Source organism: Cololabis saira, chromosome 11, assembly GCF_033807715.1.
Source record: "Cololabis saira isolate AMF1-May2022 chromosome 11, fColSai1.1, whole genome shotgun sequence".
NCBI classification, from domain to species: domain Eukaryota; kingdom Metazoa; phylum Chordata; class Actinopteri; order Beloniformes; family Belonidae; genus Cololabis; species Cololabis saira.
Genome location: NC_084597.1, coordinates 23,992,735 through 24,008,858, shown reverse-complemented (window position 1 = coordinate 24,008,858; position 16,124 = coordinate 23,992,735). Strand labels below are relative to the sequence as shown.

Sequence of the window (16,124 nt, the reverse complement as noted above, 5' to 3'; positions counted from 1 at the left end):
AATTACTTTTATCCCCAACTATATTTGGGTTAAGATACTGTATAATCTTCATTGTCTTTATAGCTACATCAACACTTTCTTTTTTTCTCCTGTGACAGTAAGAATGTCATAGAATTACATTGTGAAAGCATAATATGCACAAATGCGTACATTTTGGCATGTGTTACAGTCTATAAACAACAGTATAATTTGAATCTAAGCCAAAAAAGATTGTGAATGGTCTGCTGTGAAGAATGACAGTGTGGGTCTTCATGGTATGCATTACCCACCTGCCACCTAGTTTATTGTATCTTTCCATAAAAACCTGGAAACCATAAGTATTTAAAGAGTAGCCAGAGCCACAAAATGACTGCAACTTAGAGCTTGTACACATATCGTAAAATAGCACCGTAACCACATCCACACGGACTTCCTCTCAATCATTGTCTTGTGTTATGCTGTGCCTTCCTTTGAGACTGCTGTACATGTGGTCCTGTTTCGCACCCCCCACATAGATAAAGACCAATATCAACCTTCAGATCACTGACTGATGAGTCTTTAACAGGAAGAACAAAAACTGTTTTATCATTTAAGGACAGAAAAAAATCAGGATGTGGAATCGTCAGTAATGGCAAAAGTCAGATCTAATGAATATACTTCCCAATATTAATTATATATACCTTTTTGCCTGTTCACTGAAAACATTAAGTTGAAAAATAACAAGCCCCTTATGACGTAGAGTCACTGTGGGTTATCTGGTAGCATTTTTCCATTCAGATTACTTTATTAATTGCTGAAGGGTTATTAACTGTTGCAGGGGTCATGATTTAAGTCTGCAAATGTGGCAACTGGATCAAAACTGTAGGAAAAAAAAAACCTAATTTGTGTATCTATGTAAAATGTCCATCAAAAGCCACACTTCAATGAAAATCACAGAAAACTAAACATAATTTAACAGTCAACAGTTGACACAGTAATTTATTTTAGGTATGAATGAGACTTCACAATATTCATTGTGGATGGATGGACGGACGGACGTTCTGCTGTAGCTTTGTGTAAGCCTTTGAACATCATCAGGACCGCCGCTACTGTTAAACTGCTACACAGAACAGGAGATTTTAGATTTCTAGTGGTGGACCATATAAGCATTCGAGCACACCACACCACAGTACTCTCCAGAATATCTTTCAATGGTTCTGCAAGACATTAAACAAACCTGAAGACACCCCTTGGATTAAAGAGTCCATGTCTCAAACAAACAACTTGCCCACATTGCAAAGAGCAATAAAAGAAGGATGTCAGAACACATCGTTCTTCAGTCTTTAAATCTTATTTTTCTTTGCTGTTCCTCAAAGGCTTGGATTGTGGTAAATTGGCTTCCTTTTGTTTTAAAGGATATATGAAGCCAAACAGCACTTCAGGTCTCCATCAAATAAAATAACCAAATTTATGTTTCAATGATTGTATTTTTACATTTTCCTCTCTTTGTTGCATATAAATTACTGTTTGGACCAGAAATAACAGCTGATTTTGTAGGTATCCTTAATGCTATTTTAGCAGTTCTCTTTTTTTGTTTAAACTATAACAAAGAACAAAAAACATACATTTCATCAAATTTGTATTAACTTGATTTCTGTGATGCAGAATGGTGGGAAAAGCGTAATCAAGCCAGTGGAACGCAAAACAAAATGTCAAATGATGACAGGATGCAGGATATTGTCTTACTCATGTTTGTATTTGGCCATCAGTTAATAATCTGAATAGTTTCAGTATTTAAAATAAAATCAGCATGTAAACTGCTGCCATGCTTAAAAATATTCAAAATCTCACTTTGTGGATCTTTTTTCTCTTGAGCTCAGAAGCCAGCGATGCAGAAGCAAAACGACAGTCCTGAAAAGCTTTCATCAAACCAGCTTCTTCTTTATTAACTCACAAAGCACCAATAAAATATAATACAGACATTGTTGGTACCCCATTTAGCCCCTGGCAGTGACCACTTCTTAAGTGCCGCTCACAGTCTCTTCTTCATCTTGCCCTTCTTTTGACTCCCCCGTCCAAAACCAGACCTCTTCACCTCTCCGAGAAACTGCTTGCCCTTAGAGCGGATTCTTTTCATCCCTCCGCCCTGCAGGAACTCCTGCTTCTCCCTAATCTTGCGCTGCTTCAGAATCTGTGCGCTGGTTTTGAGTTCGGACCGTATCCTGCGGCCACCGGGCGTCACCTGTGGTCCACCGGAGCTGCGGGAGCTCGGGCCTCGGCGACCACGGCCACGACCACGACCTAGGAGAAGAAGCATGAAGCAGTGAGACGAGGCTGGGGGAGCAACAGCAACACAGTAAACACTGTAGGGACCTGAAGGACTCTATTTAATTTTTTTTTATATGCTGTCAATTTATCCTGCAAGATTTGAGCCACAACATCTAATTTAGAGGGAGAAAACCCATTACGTAAACAATAAAAGAATAAATAACTGGATATTGAGTATTTTATATATGCACACACACACAAACAATAAAAGAATAACTGGATATTGAGTATTGTGTATATATAAATGTAAGCGCCATGTATAGCTTATAATTTACTTTATAGTTAACTCTTTTATTGCATAATATGCCTTGTTGTTTACAGAGAAGGAATATATTTCAGTTTAAGTTTTGAGAGTTATTATTTTATAGTTTAGTGATTAATACCTAAATTTCACTACTGATATTTGTTTTGCCTTAACGGTTTCGGTAGTTTGGGCCAGTGGGGCTTCCGTAGCAGCTGATGGTGTGTTTTATGTCAGTTGAAAGAATAAACGAGTGACGGTGGAGCAACACAGCGTTTTACCGTTCTGCTGACGGTTCTGTTGCCGTACTCAACACGTAAAAAATCTCCTGTCATTACCATTCATGAAGTGAGTAAGATGTTTGGTCAAAAGAAGAAAGAGTCTAAAGTCTAAAGATAGTCACTACAATATATATATATATATATATATATATATATATATATATATATATACACACACACACACACACATACACACACACACACACAAACAAAAAAAAAAAAATAACTGGATATTGAGACACACACACACACACACGGTATATTCAATTAGTGGTAAAGTTTTACCTCCTGGTGGCCTCCTCCCTGCTGCTCCTCCTCCGGTTTCTCCATCCGAGCCAGATCCTGCATCATCAATCTTGTAGTTTTTCTTCCACTCCTCATAGCTGACAAGTTGTTAAGTCATACATCTCATCTAAAAATGATCAATACTGGGGCTAATTATACACAAATAATAGTCTTGTGGTTATGAAAAGTCAACATTTTTTACAGTTATGATTGTAAACTTTCTTCAGTTTCTATACAGAGTAATTCAATTACAAAAAATACAAAAACAAACATGGTCAGATATAACAGTATCAACATAGTTAGGGATGGTAATAAGCTCACAAAGAGATATTTTATTGGAAGGATACAAGTTCTTCTTTTTCTTCTTGTTATTAATGACCTGGTTGCTCTCTGTTCTGATCTTCGTCTTCTGGTCCTCCTTTCCTGTGTCTCTCACAAATCGCTTCCTCTTACGGTCCCTTTAATACAAATAAATACATTTTTAAAATTATGCTACATTATAGTAGGAATTGAAGAAAAAAAAGCCCAGATTTAAATAGTCAGTGACAGAAAGTGGGAAATGTAATTTAAAGTTTCACCATCTCATGATGTTTTTGTGCTGGTTTAAGCGGTCACCCTCATCTCCCATGAGGTCGAGGACAGCTGAGGAGGCCTGCTGCTCAAAATTACTAGTCTCTCCACCGAGACTTAATCTGATGACACACGAAACAACTTTATCAGTGAAAACATTGTGCCTTGGACAGATATTTCATAGAAAAGAAAGACATTTCACGTGCTCACCCTCTCTCAGAGTCAAAGTCTTTAGGTCTGTAAGGGATGTAAAACTCCTCATCCTTGCCCGTTTGCTTCCTTTTCTTATTTGGTCGTTCTTCTCCATCTTCTTGTGGGACTCTTCTCTTACCACCCACCACCTCTGAGAACACCCCCTGGTGGACACATTAAATATGACAAGTAATAAACCTGACAAAAAGTGCTTGAGTGAAATTAAAATCTACAACTGACAAAATAAAAAAATGTATTAAAAAAAAAGCTTATTCTTTCTCATTTAAGTTTGCACACAACATCAACTGTGCCAAACACTACTTTTTTAATAACTTTTCATGGAACACCAGTTACACAATGTTGACTTTTATACACAAAGGGATCTTTTCCCTTAAAGATTAAAGGAGACAAGCAATTGGGGAGCAATTAGAAACATGTTTACCGCAGAGTTTCACCATCTCATGGCATTTAACATTCAAAGCATATTATTTTTCCACTTGATCTCAATTTTCAGCTACTTTGTTTTGAGTTTTTTGGTTTTTATTAACGGTTGTTTTTACTTTTACTGCAGAAACCAGGCAGTTGAAACACACCGAGAATTTGGTCTGGTAAAAGTCCCTCCTGGGAAAAAAAAGATGTCATCGAGCAGAAAATATTTCTGCTGGATTGTTTCAGTCAGAAAAGGTGGGATGGAGATCTGTGCAGGTCTGTTGTGGTGGAGAAAGAACTGAGCCAAAAAGACAAGACTCTGTTTACCAGTCAACATCCCAGGCCCGTAACCTCACTTAAGGTCATGAATACTGAGTCGCGACTGGATTAACAAGGCTGCGAATACAAGCCGCTGGCGTGAGTAGTTCCTGAAGGGGAGCTGGACTCTCCCTTGTAAACAGGCTGAAAAGTGGAGTCACTCAGGAAGAACTATGAGTAGAGCCACTGCTGCTCCTCCTGCAGTGATAGTAAGTGGTTATGGCATCTGGTTAGGATGCCTCTCTGAGGAGCTGCTCCAGGCATGTCCAACGAGGAGAAGGTTCTGAGGTAGACCCATGATAACAAACAATCATTCTTAATCCCAACATTTGCGGCACAGTGAACTCCTTCAATGCCTACTACTGAAAGGAAAATAAGACCATCCATTAACTACATCGGGTCCTTTAATGTGCCTTCAATTAATCATCTATTCACCTTCATCACACGGCAGAGTTTTCAAATCAATTCAATCTGCTCTCCTAAGTATAAAACAAGCAGTGTGCTACAAGCGACTTGAATGCAACGTACAGAAGTCCAGACAAATCTATCTGATTTAATGTTAACATGACCATTGTGGAGTTTGATGGATAATTGACAGTTCATAGGCACCTGACTGAAAGTTGGATGCAAATCCATCATTGTAATCAGCACACAAGCCTTTTTTCATAAATAACATAAAATAAACAAAGTTTAGAATGAAACAAATTAATTTAACAAATGAATCGCTTGGCTATTACATTGCTGTGAAAGGAGAGAATGCTGCTGACGGACTGCGGTCCCGTGCGTCTCTCTTCCAAGACGCGCCACAGACACTAAACGCAGTTTCTCCAAATATCTGACATAATTTAATACTTTGTTAGGCATAACGTTAAAGCTTTCTTTTAAAGCCAAAATACGCTTAATATCTTACCAAGGCGAGTCCGTTTCGTTCAACACTCCGACGTGCTTTCTCTTCAAATGCATTACCGACGTGCTCCTGTGAAAAGCAACGTCGGCTTTGCAAACCTTGCAAGTAATCTTTTTATTCACCGTATCGAGGCTAAAATGCTCCCAAACTTTTTATTTTTTATCAAAGTTTTATTACCCGCAGCTGCGCTCAGATGCTGTCGTGCATGCGCGACTCGACAGAGATTGTATTGAAGTGGGACGCCTCACTCCATTGGAAAAAAACACGTCTGGCGACAATTGTCGACAATGGAACTCATTGTCGACAATTTTGATTATCGATTTTTGTCGACAACGTCGACGAATCGTTGCAGCCCTATCTGGTAATGTTCAAAAGACAGCCCTCTGATAGGCATCAGTGTTTATTACCTTTAAATCATCCTCCTCCTCGCTGTCACCGTCAGCGATGGTCATGGGCTTGAGTGACAGCTTGCTGCCTGCAGCCAGGTCCGCCTTCGTCCTGCTGAATTTGTCCACTATCTTCATGTCCTTGGAGCGTTTTGTCCGCATCACCTCACTGGCAGATGTCTTACTGCTGGAGTTGATTTCGAAGATCGTCTACAACAAAACCAAAGATTCATATTATTTTCCATGTTCCACCCCAGGGTAATAGGGAACCGCAGCAGTGTGAAACATCAGCGGCTGACTCACAGCTTTGGATTTGTAGCCCTTAATCGTATCGACCATGTGAATGCGTTCTAGCTCCATGTTCTCTAAACCAGAACCTGAAACAAAAACGTTGAAATGTTGCCATAAATCATGCTGCCATTGTTTTCACTGGTCAGAAATACTCTTCATAGTTACTCCTTCTTCAAACTTACAGAGTAACGGATGGACAGCCATGCTGCTCAGATCTGTGTTTTTGACCCGTTTGATGGACTCTGGGGAGGGATTTGGCCTGGACTTTAGGTATTGCTTGTATGCGTTCTCAGAGACATGATGCAGGTTCTGTAGCTCCAGGGAGTTCTCGTGGGTGGCAATGAGATGAGAACCTTCATCATCCAAGATGCTTTGAGGGACTCTACCAAACACACCATCTGAATCTGGAGGAAGGAGGAGTAGAGGAACAGCAGAATGGGAAGACAACTAGATTGATGTGTGTATGTCTTAGAGGCTTTAGAAGTGCAGCAACATAAATCCAAGAGTTAATTTATCAGGCCATGAGCTTGAGGAGGTCTACTAGGGCTGTGCGATTAATCGATTTTAAATCTAAATCGGATTTATTAATCACAATCGATGTTAAAAAAGGAAAATCGATTTTCCTTTTTTGAAGCTGGCTGCATTACAGACAGAGCACGTCTAGTCATCTTTGTTTGGTCAAGAAAATTGTAAATGTTGTCACTTTACTAAACTCAAGGAGGATTTACAGTATCTTTCAATTGCATTTAATTCCCAATAGGGAAATTTGTTTGCTATTTTTCTTTAAAAATAAAGATAAAATATTTGAAACCATTGTCTTTTGTAGTTTTAACAAAAAAATCGAAATCGAAAATCAAGTTTTCAGAGAAAAAAAATCGGGATTTTATTTTTGTCCAAAATCGCCCAGCCCTAAAGTCTACCAAATTTACCTTGTGTGTGCTCAAGTGTGGAGAACTGAACAGGCCTTCCAAGGAAGAGGTGGAGGTCGTACACCAAAGGCATTTCATCTGGGCAAACCATGCTGTATGTTCTTCCACTGCGGCCCGCACGGCCCACACGGCCTGATGGGAAAAGACAGGTGGTGATTTATCAAATACATTTGTTATTAAGGGTAAATACATGTTCTAAAATCTGTGTATAAACAACTAACCAACTCTGTGCAAGAAAAGCTTGGCCTTGGAGGGGAAGTTGTAGTTGATTACATTGTCCAGCAGGGGGATGTCTATACCACGAGCAGCAACGTCAGTCACAATCAGCACCATGGCTTTCCGGTGCACAAATTTGCCGATGTTGATCTTTCTGGCAGTCTGATCAAGGGCACTATAGATGAAGGCACAGTCTATGCCTTCTAAAGAAAGCAGCTGGAGACCAAAACAAAAGGCATAAAAAAGAAGAAGAAAAACAAACTGTATTGACTGAATATATGAGGTAACTGAGCAGAAACGGTTATTCTAGTGTTCACGTCTCACCTCCTTGACGTACTCTACATGATGTTTGGTGGCAACAAAGACGACCGTCTGCTCCTGAGGCTTCACCACGTTCCTCAGGAGGTGCAGCAGCAGTGCAGGTTTGTCGTCCACGCGCGAGTAAAAGAATGACAGCTGAAGAAAGAAAAAAAAATATTTGAAAAGGAGCCACACACATAGTGAGGATTTTGCTTTAAGCTTCAGACTGTCATTTCTGAGTAAAGAATATGCAAGAATTTTACATAATCCTCTCAAATATGGTTTAAACTGAACAGAGAAAATTCAAGCCCTAATAGATACACTTATATTAGCTAAGATAAAGACTAATTACTTTTAATGGCACAGTTTGCATAAGACAAAAGACCTGCAACATTAATAAATATGTTTGATATTGTCATAATACAAAGAGAAGGAAGACTGCATCCAAGTTCTTCAATTGCCATCTTGTACCTAGAGACTGCGTCACATAAGCATCCTTCAACTCAAGCAAGACTTGCAATAATTTTCTTACAACAGTGGAAAATGTCTCTGCAATATCACTTGTCAAGCTCTTTAATGTACAGTCCATATGAAAAGAGCCTCTTGTTTTGAGAATCGGTAAGTTCAAAGCTTAACCGAACTACACAGATGATTAAGTAGACAAAGACAACATTCAGGCTATGAAACGAGAGGTTTGGCCAGATTGAGAAATATTTTAAAAGAGCAATGATGAAGCGATAACTTTAGAGAACATCCCCAGTGTTAGAAACAGTGCAGGGAGTATAATGCTCTGAGGAAGTTTTGCTGCCTGCCAAGCTGTAGATCACACACATATAGAAAGTCCTTGCCTCATCCGTATTGGAAATGCGCACTGCTCTTAAGAGATGAGTTCATGCCAAAAAAGGAAATCATTTACATGCACTATGCCACTTCAGCAGGGAAGAGCAATGAAATATCCACCCAGGAGTAATCCATGAACTTCTTAATGGCAGCAAAAAGTATCTGGTCAAGAAGCGAAACACACTAAAATAACTTTTGTAAAATATTAAACCCTACAGTGCACTTTTGAAGGCATAAATGAGATTAAGACCATGGCAGTTTTCTTTTTAACAGAATTAATGATGTGCTAGATAATATATAGTATATAGTCTAGGAACAGTAGATAGGATGAATGAAAGGTTTAAATTGTCTAGTTTTTAAAAATAAAAAACAAAATTTTCAGGACTCATCTCTTAAACAGACTATGCAGGTCATGCTACATAATTTGTAGCAAATACTGCCAGCTTGGACATGATCCCCATCCCACTCTACGTTACATTAACGTAAATATTCCAGCCCCGTAACATTTGTACAGACTCATATCCGGCACTTTAAAAACCCCATATTGTACATTTCTGTTTATATTGTACATTTCTGTTTATACATTTTATCTGTCATCTGTCATCCTACGTCACTTTTTGTAAAGACTCATATCCGGCACTTTAAAACCTCATATTGTACATTTCTGTTTATACATTTTATTTTATTCTATCTCTTATTTTATCTCTATATATTTGTTTGTTTTTATATTTTTATTTTTATTGTATTGCACCAATCATCACCACAACAAATTCCTTGTGTGTGTTAACAAACTTGGCAATAAACCCCTTTCTGATTCTGATTATTGATAAGTCATGTCCTCTTTTTACCGCAATCTGATCACTGAGTTTAGAATCCACATCCAACCGAATCAGCACAGGCTCCGTCAGCCCTGAAAAGAAGAAAAAAACAAATAATAATTGTTGTTAAGCCAGGGACTAAAGCAAAAAAAAAAATCCCAGGACGGAAAGTTTTCAGCCCCCCCCCGGTGGTTTAAATGTAGTTATTTCAACCATCAGGGGGAAGGATAGGTTGCAAGTTTGGATTACAAGGTACAGTTAAGACCCATTGGCTTAGCAGTTAGTTATTTAGCAACGTGTAAGTACCTTTAGTGTAGAACATTTTAACTTTCTTACTCTTATGTTTAAAATATCCCTGATGGTCAATAACAAGTGAAGCCTCATTAAACTGAGCTGCAAAGGGAAGAAAAACAAGCACAAAAACGACCCCCCCACTCCCCCCTACTCCCTCACGGTGTTACCAACTTTAACATTAGTCACATTTAAACACACATCCATTTCCACAGGTGTTGTGATTGTAGTTGTTATACAACCTTTAAAAAAGAACAAGCAGTACACTTACACTTAGCTCCCAGGCTAACTAAGCTGGCTACCACCAAACTGCCCCTTTAACTCTCATTTAACTGCCCTGATTCCCCCTGATAGACACACCGGTGACAGGTACAAGGCTGTCCCGTCGTGGGGGGGGTGAATGAATGAGGGGGTGAATGAATGAGGGGGTGAATAAACAGGAATATCCCTCTCTATCGTGGCGGAGCTGGCGCCGAGCCTGAAGCTGCTGTCACGCAACCACTGACATTGCTGAATAATCTCTCGAATATAACCCAGCTGGAGCTTGAAAACAACATTTTAAAAAGATATTTAAAAAAATTAAATAAAAACATACAACAAATACCAGTTTGGGGTCGAGAAACAGCCGAAACCGGCGACGGTGGGAACATTTTTCGCTGTAGATGCGCATGTAAGCCTGATTTATGGTTCCGCGTTAAATCGACGGCGTAGGCTACGGCGTAGGGTACGCGGCGACGCGCACCGTTACGGTGCACGTCGCCGCGTACCCTACGCCGTAGGCTATTAGGTGTCAGGTTACGTGCATCTAGAGAGAACTTTAATCCCTGTGTTAAGCAAAACCTTGTGCCCATCATCAATATGACTGTGTTACGTGTGTGTATGTGGGGGGGGGGGGGGGCTGCTGATCTCACCAGCTCTGGCAAATTCCACCAAGAGTTTGGGAAGAGTGGCAGAAAACAAGAGTGTCTGTCTGGTTTCTGGAAACCTCTGGATGACCTCCTGAAGCTGCTCAGCAAAACCCATCTCAAACAGCCTGAGTGACAAAAGATACACATCAGCTTACATACGTGCAGCTTAATATACGTTGCAAAATTGACCTAAGCCACCTATAAAATTGACAATTCCTCACCTGTCGGCCTCATCAAACACCACGTACTCCACACTGTGCAGTTTCAGGTTCATCTCCTTAATGACGTGCATCAGGCGACCAGGAGTGCCGATAATTCTGAGGGAGGAGGATGAAGAGTAGGATTTCAATTTATTGCAAATGTGATAACTTCATCAGGTGATGCTAAAACAAAACACTTACATGTCAGGGTTTTCATGGAGAGCAGCAAACTGATCCTCCATTCTGGAAATCAGCAGAGACATTAACTGTCACTCCAGAGTTTGATACATCAGGAACAACAAACTAACAACGGAAAGTAACCAAGAGGTCACGCACCTGTCTCCGCCAAGAACCAAAGCAGTCTTGAGGCCAGTAAATTTTCCCAACTAAAACACAGATACAATACAGATAAGAAAAGAAATATCAAGGGCAGCACTAAATAATTCTTAAAACATCTACATATTTGTCTACTCAGCAAAGACGCTGTATGAACACAGACCTCTCTAGTGAACTTCATGGTCTGTAGAGCCAACTCTCTGGTGGGTGTCAGGATGAGGGCTCTGGCTCCTGTAGCTTGAGGGGCTTTCAGCTTCTCAAACATAGGCACCAAGAAAGCAGCAGTCTTACCACTGCCAGTCCTTGCCATAGCAACAACATCCTTTCCATCCAGAATCAGAGGGATGGTCTGAAATGGCACAGAGAATGATTCATGTTACATTTATTAAAAGTCTCAGATGTTTGAATAAATCACAATAGTTCACACATTGTATTAACTTACCTTTCTTTGAATGGGTGTTGGGACTTTGTAACCCTTCTTCATGACACCTTTATAAACAGGGTAGCTCAGACCTGAAATAACACATAATGAAGTCAAAGTATGTCGATTACAAGTAAACATCACACTGGATGTACTGAAACTAAGCAGTTAAAGAAAGAGGGCATAAAGAAGTGAAAGTGTAGGTGCTTTCTGTACACACCCATGGACTGAAACCCTCCAGACTTCTTTTTCTTCTTGTTTTGGGCTCTGACCAGCTGCCTAGTGTCGGGCTCCACATCTGACAAGCACTCTGATGCCGAAGGAAAGCGTGACAGATTCCTCCCAGGCTGTGAGAGACAGGCAGGGTTAAAGAGGACTTAGATGAGTCAAGTCAATTTTATTTATAAAGCACATTTCACATTACGAGCATGGACTCAATGTGCTCAAAAATACATAAACAAACAAACTAAATTACAAGTTTACAATAACAGACATAGATAACGAGTATGACAAGAAAAAAAACAATAATAACAACCATAATTCCATTTTAACAAAAGTGCGATCACCCAGCCAACCATGAGTTTAGTCAAACGCCTGTGAAAAAAGGTACGTTTTTTTAGTCTGCTTTGGAAAGTGGGCACTGTTGGAGCAGACCTTAGTTCCTGCGGCAAGGAATTCCAGAGAGTGTAGTAGTGACTGAAGCACCATGAGCAGATCTAGTGTGGATTCTAGATATGATTAGAAGACTCTTATTTGATGATCTAAGGGCTCTGTCCGGTATGTATTCAGTGAGCATGTCAACTATGTAGGAGGGAGCTAAGCCATTCATAGATTTAAACACAAAAAGAAGTACTTTAAAATCTACTCTTTGTTTAACAGGGAGCCAGTGCAGCTGCATTTGTTTGTGCTAGTATGAAATACAGAAACCTAACAAGTAGAAACACACGTGCAAAGAAAAAAGAAAAAGAAAAAAAAAAGAAAAAACTCACATCAGCTCGACTGAAAACGATTGAAAGCTACTGAATAGATTATCATTTGTTTAATCCGAAAACATGTTTAACTATAGTTATTCTTCATGAGTGAAAATGAAAACCATCCTAGGGGGCATCCGGATTTGAACCGGAGACCTCTTGATCTGCAGTCAAATGCTCTACCACTGAGCTATACCCCCGTGTGGCTGCCCAGGGCCGTCCACCAGGCAAACCGCTCAGAAACACGCCACATTCGGTTGTATTCATACATTTTATATATGGAATACACTATATACTATACTCATATGCTGAAGGATAAACATTAATAGTTGTAGTTCTTACGGAATCATCATCTTTGATCTCGGCGGCCAGCTCGAAGTCTCCACCGTCACGCTTATTTGGGTGTCTCCTCTTCTTCGTGAACTTCTTTCTCTGAGCCATACTGTGCTTTTGATGTCGTTTTAAAACAGGACTAAGTTAACCGCCTTTAAATAAGTTTGTATCGTCTCAAAACACAACACCACAGTCAGTCGACATCTTGGAAACACGTGTGTGTGTGTTTCTTCTTCCCTTGTTGTGGTCTGAACGCAGCACTGCCCCCTACTGCCGCGGAAGGAGTGGTGCCCCGTCCTTCCTCGTATGTTGCTGCAGTGTAGACGGAGAAGAAATCAAATCAGAGGTGTCAAAAGTATTCACATTCATTATCATTACTCAGGTAGGAGTATAGATACTAGAGTTTAAAAATACTCCTGTAGAAGTTGAAGTATTGTAATGAAATGTCAGGAGGGTCTCTGTGCCTGCCGGTGTGGATGCTGCAGGGAGGAGTTCCAGTACCTGATTGTGAATCACTTGCACCTGTGTCAGCTAGGAGAGGAATAAAAGAGGTCTGTGAATGACTGGACGGAGAGTGGGGAATACTTCAGTTTCTGTTCGAAGCTGCGGCACCGGGCTGGGAGGGTGCGGATCGCAGCTTTTATTGTTGCCGGCCGCGAAGACAGCTGGATAGGGGAGAGAGCCTTTTCTGAGTGAGGAGGGGAGGCTGGATGCCTCCTTTAGATAGTGAGGGACCGGGGTGTAGTAGGTGCCCATGCCTTCTCCTTACTGAGGCTTCCCTGCCACAAACTGCTGCCGGTTGTCACTAACCTGGCCGCAGTGAGTTTGGTCCGTGACGCTTCACGGGTAACTCCATGCTGACACCCCGTGGGGGGGTGTCGTCGCCAGACCGGGCGAGATAAGTTAAACTCAAATACTGTATACATTGTCCATTATTTGTTGTGTCCTTCATATTTTTTCCTTTCATGTCTATGTATTTGAGTGATTTGATGCCCGTTCATTTCCCTATATGAACCGGAGCATAATGTTTTAACGCATATTCCAGGGTAATTGATCCTTTGTCAGGGGCTCATTTAGAGGCGACGCTGAAGGCCCCCGGGCCCCCTGCCTCCCCCTAGTGGTGTGGAGTGGTTTTGACCTGCTTATAGTTTGGAGTGGTCCCTTTGGTTTGCTGTGCAGTTTTAGCACTGAGTTTTATTAGTTTGCTGTGTCAGCTATTTGGTTTTATAGTGTGCAGTGACTCTTTGACCGTGTGCCGGCCTCGTCTGGGTTTGTGGACTTGCATTTCGTGTGGCAGGGTTGTAGGGTGGCCATTGGTGTGCCATAGCTGTTAGCCTCTAGTTCTCAGCCTGTTGCAGGGGTCATATTGCCATTTTTAAACAAAGATATATTTTCTAGTAAAGATTATTTTGTATCCTATCCCTGTGTATTTGTGTGGTTGATAAACATCCTCTTGCCTCTTATACCGGACCACACCGGTTTAATAAAGGTGGTGGCAGCTTTATATTATCCGTGAAAATATAATCTAATAAACGAATAATTATTACACTGGTGGCAGCGGTGGGATCAAGAACTAAATATGTCGGAGGCGGAGAATGATTTATCACAATCAGGATTAGGAGAAATGAATGCAAGTGGAAATAACCCTTCTAGCAGCATGGCTGCTCCGCTAGCGCCCTTTCCAGCTAGTGTAATCCCCCGTCCTGTGTTCATGCCTGAAGTTTTTTCTGGGGTGGGCCGAGAATGGTCTGATTGGGTGGAGCAATTTGAGCTAGCCGCTAGTGTTAATGGATGGGACGAACCTGTCAAACTGAAATTTATGGCATTGTTGGTGTCCGGGCATGCGCGTGACATGTATAATGGTGTTTCTGCTGAAGCAAAAGCTAATTATGCCCGCTTAAAAGCAGCTCTGACTACTTGTTTTGAGCCCTGCCATAGTGATGAGTGGAGTAGGGTTGCTTTTGTGGAGAGGAGGCGGTCCCCAAATGAGACTGCCCAGGAGTTTGGAAATGCTCTGCGTAGGCTAGTGGCAAAAGCTTATTCCTCCGTGGATGATCACACTCGAGACCTGTTGGCCAGAGACCAGTTTGTGACCCATTTTAGCACTGGGGACTTCCGTATTAGCCTCCGTGCTGCAAAGCCCAAGACGTTAGAGGCTGCAATCCACTTAGCTGCTGAGATGGAGCTCCTTAGAAATTTGGAACAAGCCCACTCCGTTCCTGATGCAAGAGTAAGGGAAGTAAAAAGCACCAATGAGACTGACGATCGTTTTGAGGCCTTATTGGGCGCAGTAGAAGGGCTGCGTCAGGAGGTCAAAGCCATGCAGTCTGTAGTACAGGTGCGGCAGACTCCCTCTAGCACAGTGACTCCACCCACTGCCTCTTCTAGCGTTCCCAGGCACCCTGTTCTTGTGGCCCCATCCACTTCCTCCTCTACTTCTCCCAGGTGTCCCGTTCTTGACACTGGGGGTGGTTCAGGAGGTACTTTTGGGCGTAGAGCCCATAACCGTTCTCGAGTGTGTTGGGAGTGTGGGTGTGACCGACACCTCCGCCATGACTGTCCATATGTGCAGGGAAACTAGAGGGGGTGGGTACAGCGGGCCAACTGCCCGCCCCCTCACTTTTGACTCGGACTGTGGCCTCAACCAAGAGAAAGGGCAGCCATGTAGCTGCCAGAGTGGGGGGGTTTGACCTCCAGGTGTTGGTAGACAGTGGAGCTGATCGATCAGTAATCCCCAAGAAGCTGTGGATGTCAATTACCAGGGGGGGATGTGAGCTGACTGAGTATCCGGGGAATGTATCGGCTGCTAACGGGGGGGGTATGTGCATATCAGGAGTGTGGCAGTCAGTTTGCCAGTTCGACTCCCTAGCACTAGTAGCAGAGTTCCTCGTTGCTGATATTCCCTCCTCTGATATCCTGCTGGGCTTTGATTTTTTGTCCAAGTATGGGGCGGTGATTGACTACAAGGAAAGGGTTTTTCGGGTGATGGGGAAAACGTTACCTTTGTTGTTCCAAGATGATTATGCAAAACCACGTACTGTCGTGATAAAATCCGACACCGCAGTTCCACCCCGAAGTGAAGCTTTACTCCCTGGCGTGGTCACAAGCCCACTTGGTGAGTGTGTGGAAGGTATATTGGAACCCTCAACATCATTGTCTGATCACTGTAGTGTTATGGTGGCCCGGGTAATTTGCCAAGTTGAACAAGGTGTTGTCCCAATTCGTGTGATTAATGTCACTGATGAGCAGCTAGTGTTGCGGAAGGGCATGAGAGTCGGTACCCTGCATACAGATATTGAGGTGGGAGGAGGCTTGGGGGAGGCTGAAGGGATTAATAGGAGGGAAGACTTCATGCCTTCCTGGACAGTAGATTCC

The 16,124-nt window shown here is 41.8% G+C and overlaps 1 protein-coding gene and 1 non-coding gene across 2 annotated transcripts; both read right to left on the bottom strand.

Annotated features, from left to right (window-relative positions):
• Positions 1 to 1,878: 1,878 nt before the first annotated feature.
• Positions 1,879 to 12,976, bottom strand: ddx54 (DEAD (Asp-Glu-Ala-Asp) box polypeptide 54). Its single transcript, XM_061733364.1, has 20 exons — positions 12,759 to 12,976; positions 11,666 to 11,792; positions 11,467 to 11,537; positions 11,188 to 11,373; positions 11,025 to 11,074; positions 10,890 to 10,931; positions 10,710 to 10,805; positions 10,492 to 10,613; positions 9,320 to 9,381; positions 7,656 to 7,787; positions 7,337 to 7,547; positions 7,116 to 7,247; positions 6,369 to 6,590; positions 6,199 to 6,272; positions 5,917 to 6,105; positions 3,874 to 4,019; positions 3,672 to 3,785; positions 3,441 to 3,551; positions 3,094 to 3,191; positions 1,879 to 2,259 (listed from the first exon to the last, which is right to left on the bottom strand). Exons 1-20 carry the CDS (start codon positions 12,855 to 12,857, stop codon positions 1,991 to 1,993), a joined length of 2,553 nt encoding a protein of 850 aa, XP_061589348.1. The 5' UTR covers positions 12,858 to 12,976; the 3' UTR covers positions 1,879 to 1,990.
• On the bottom strand, positions 12,545 to 12,616 carry trnac-gca (transfer RNA cysteine (anticodon GCA)). Its single transcript has one exon. It is a non-coding gene; the product is annotated as a tRNA-Cys (tRNA).
• Positions 12,977 to 16,124: the final 3,148 nt, after the last annotated feature.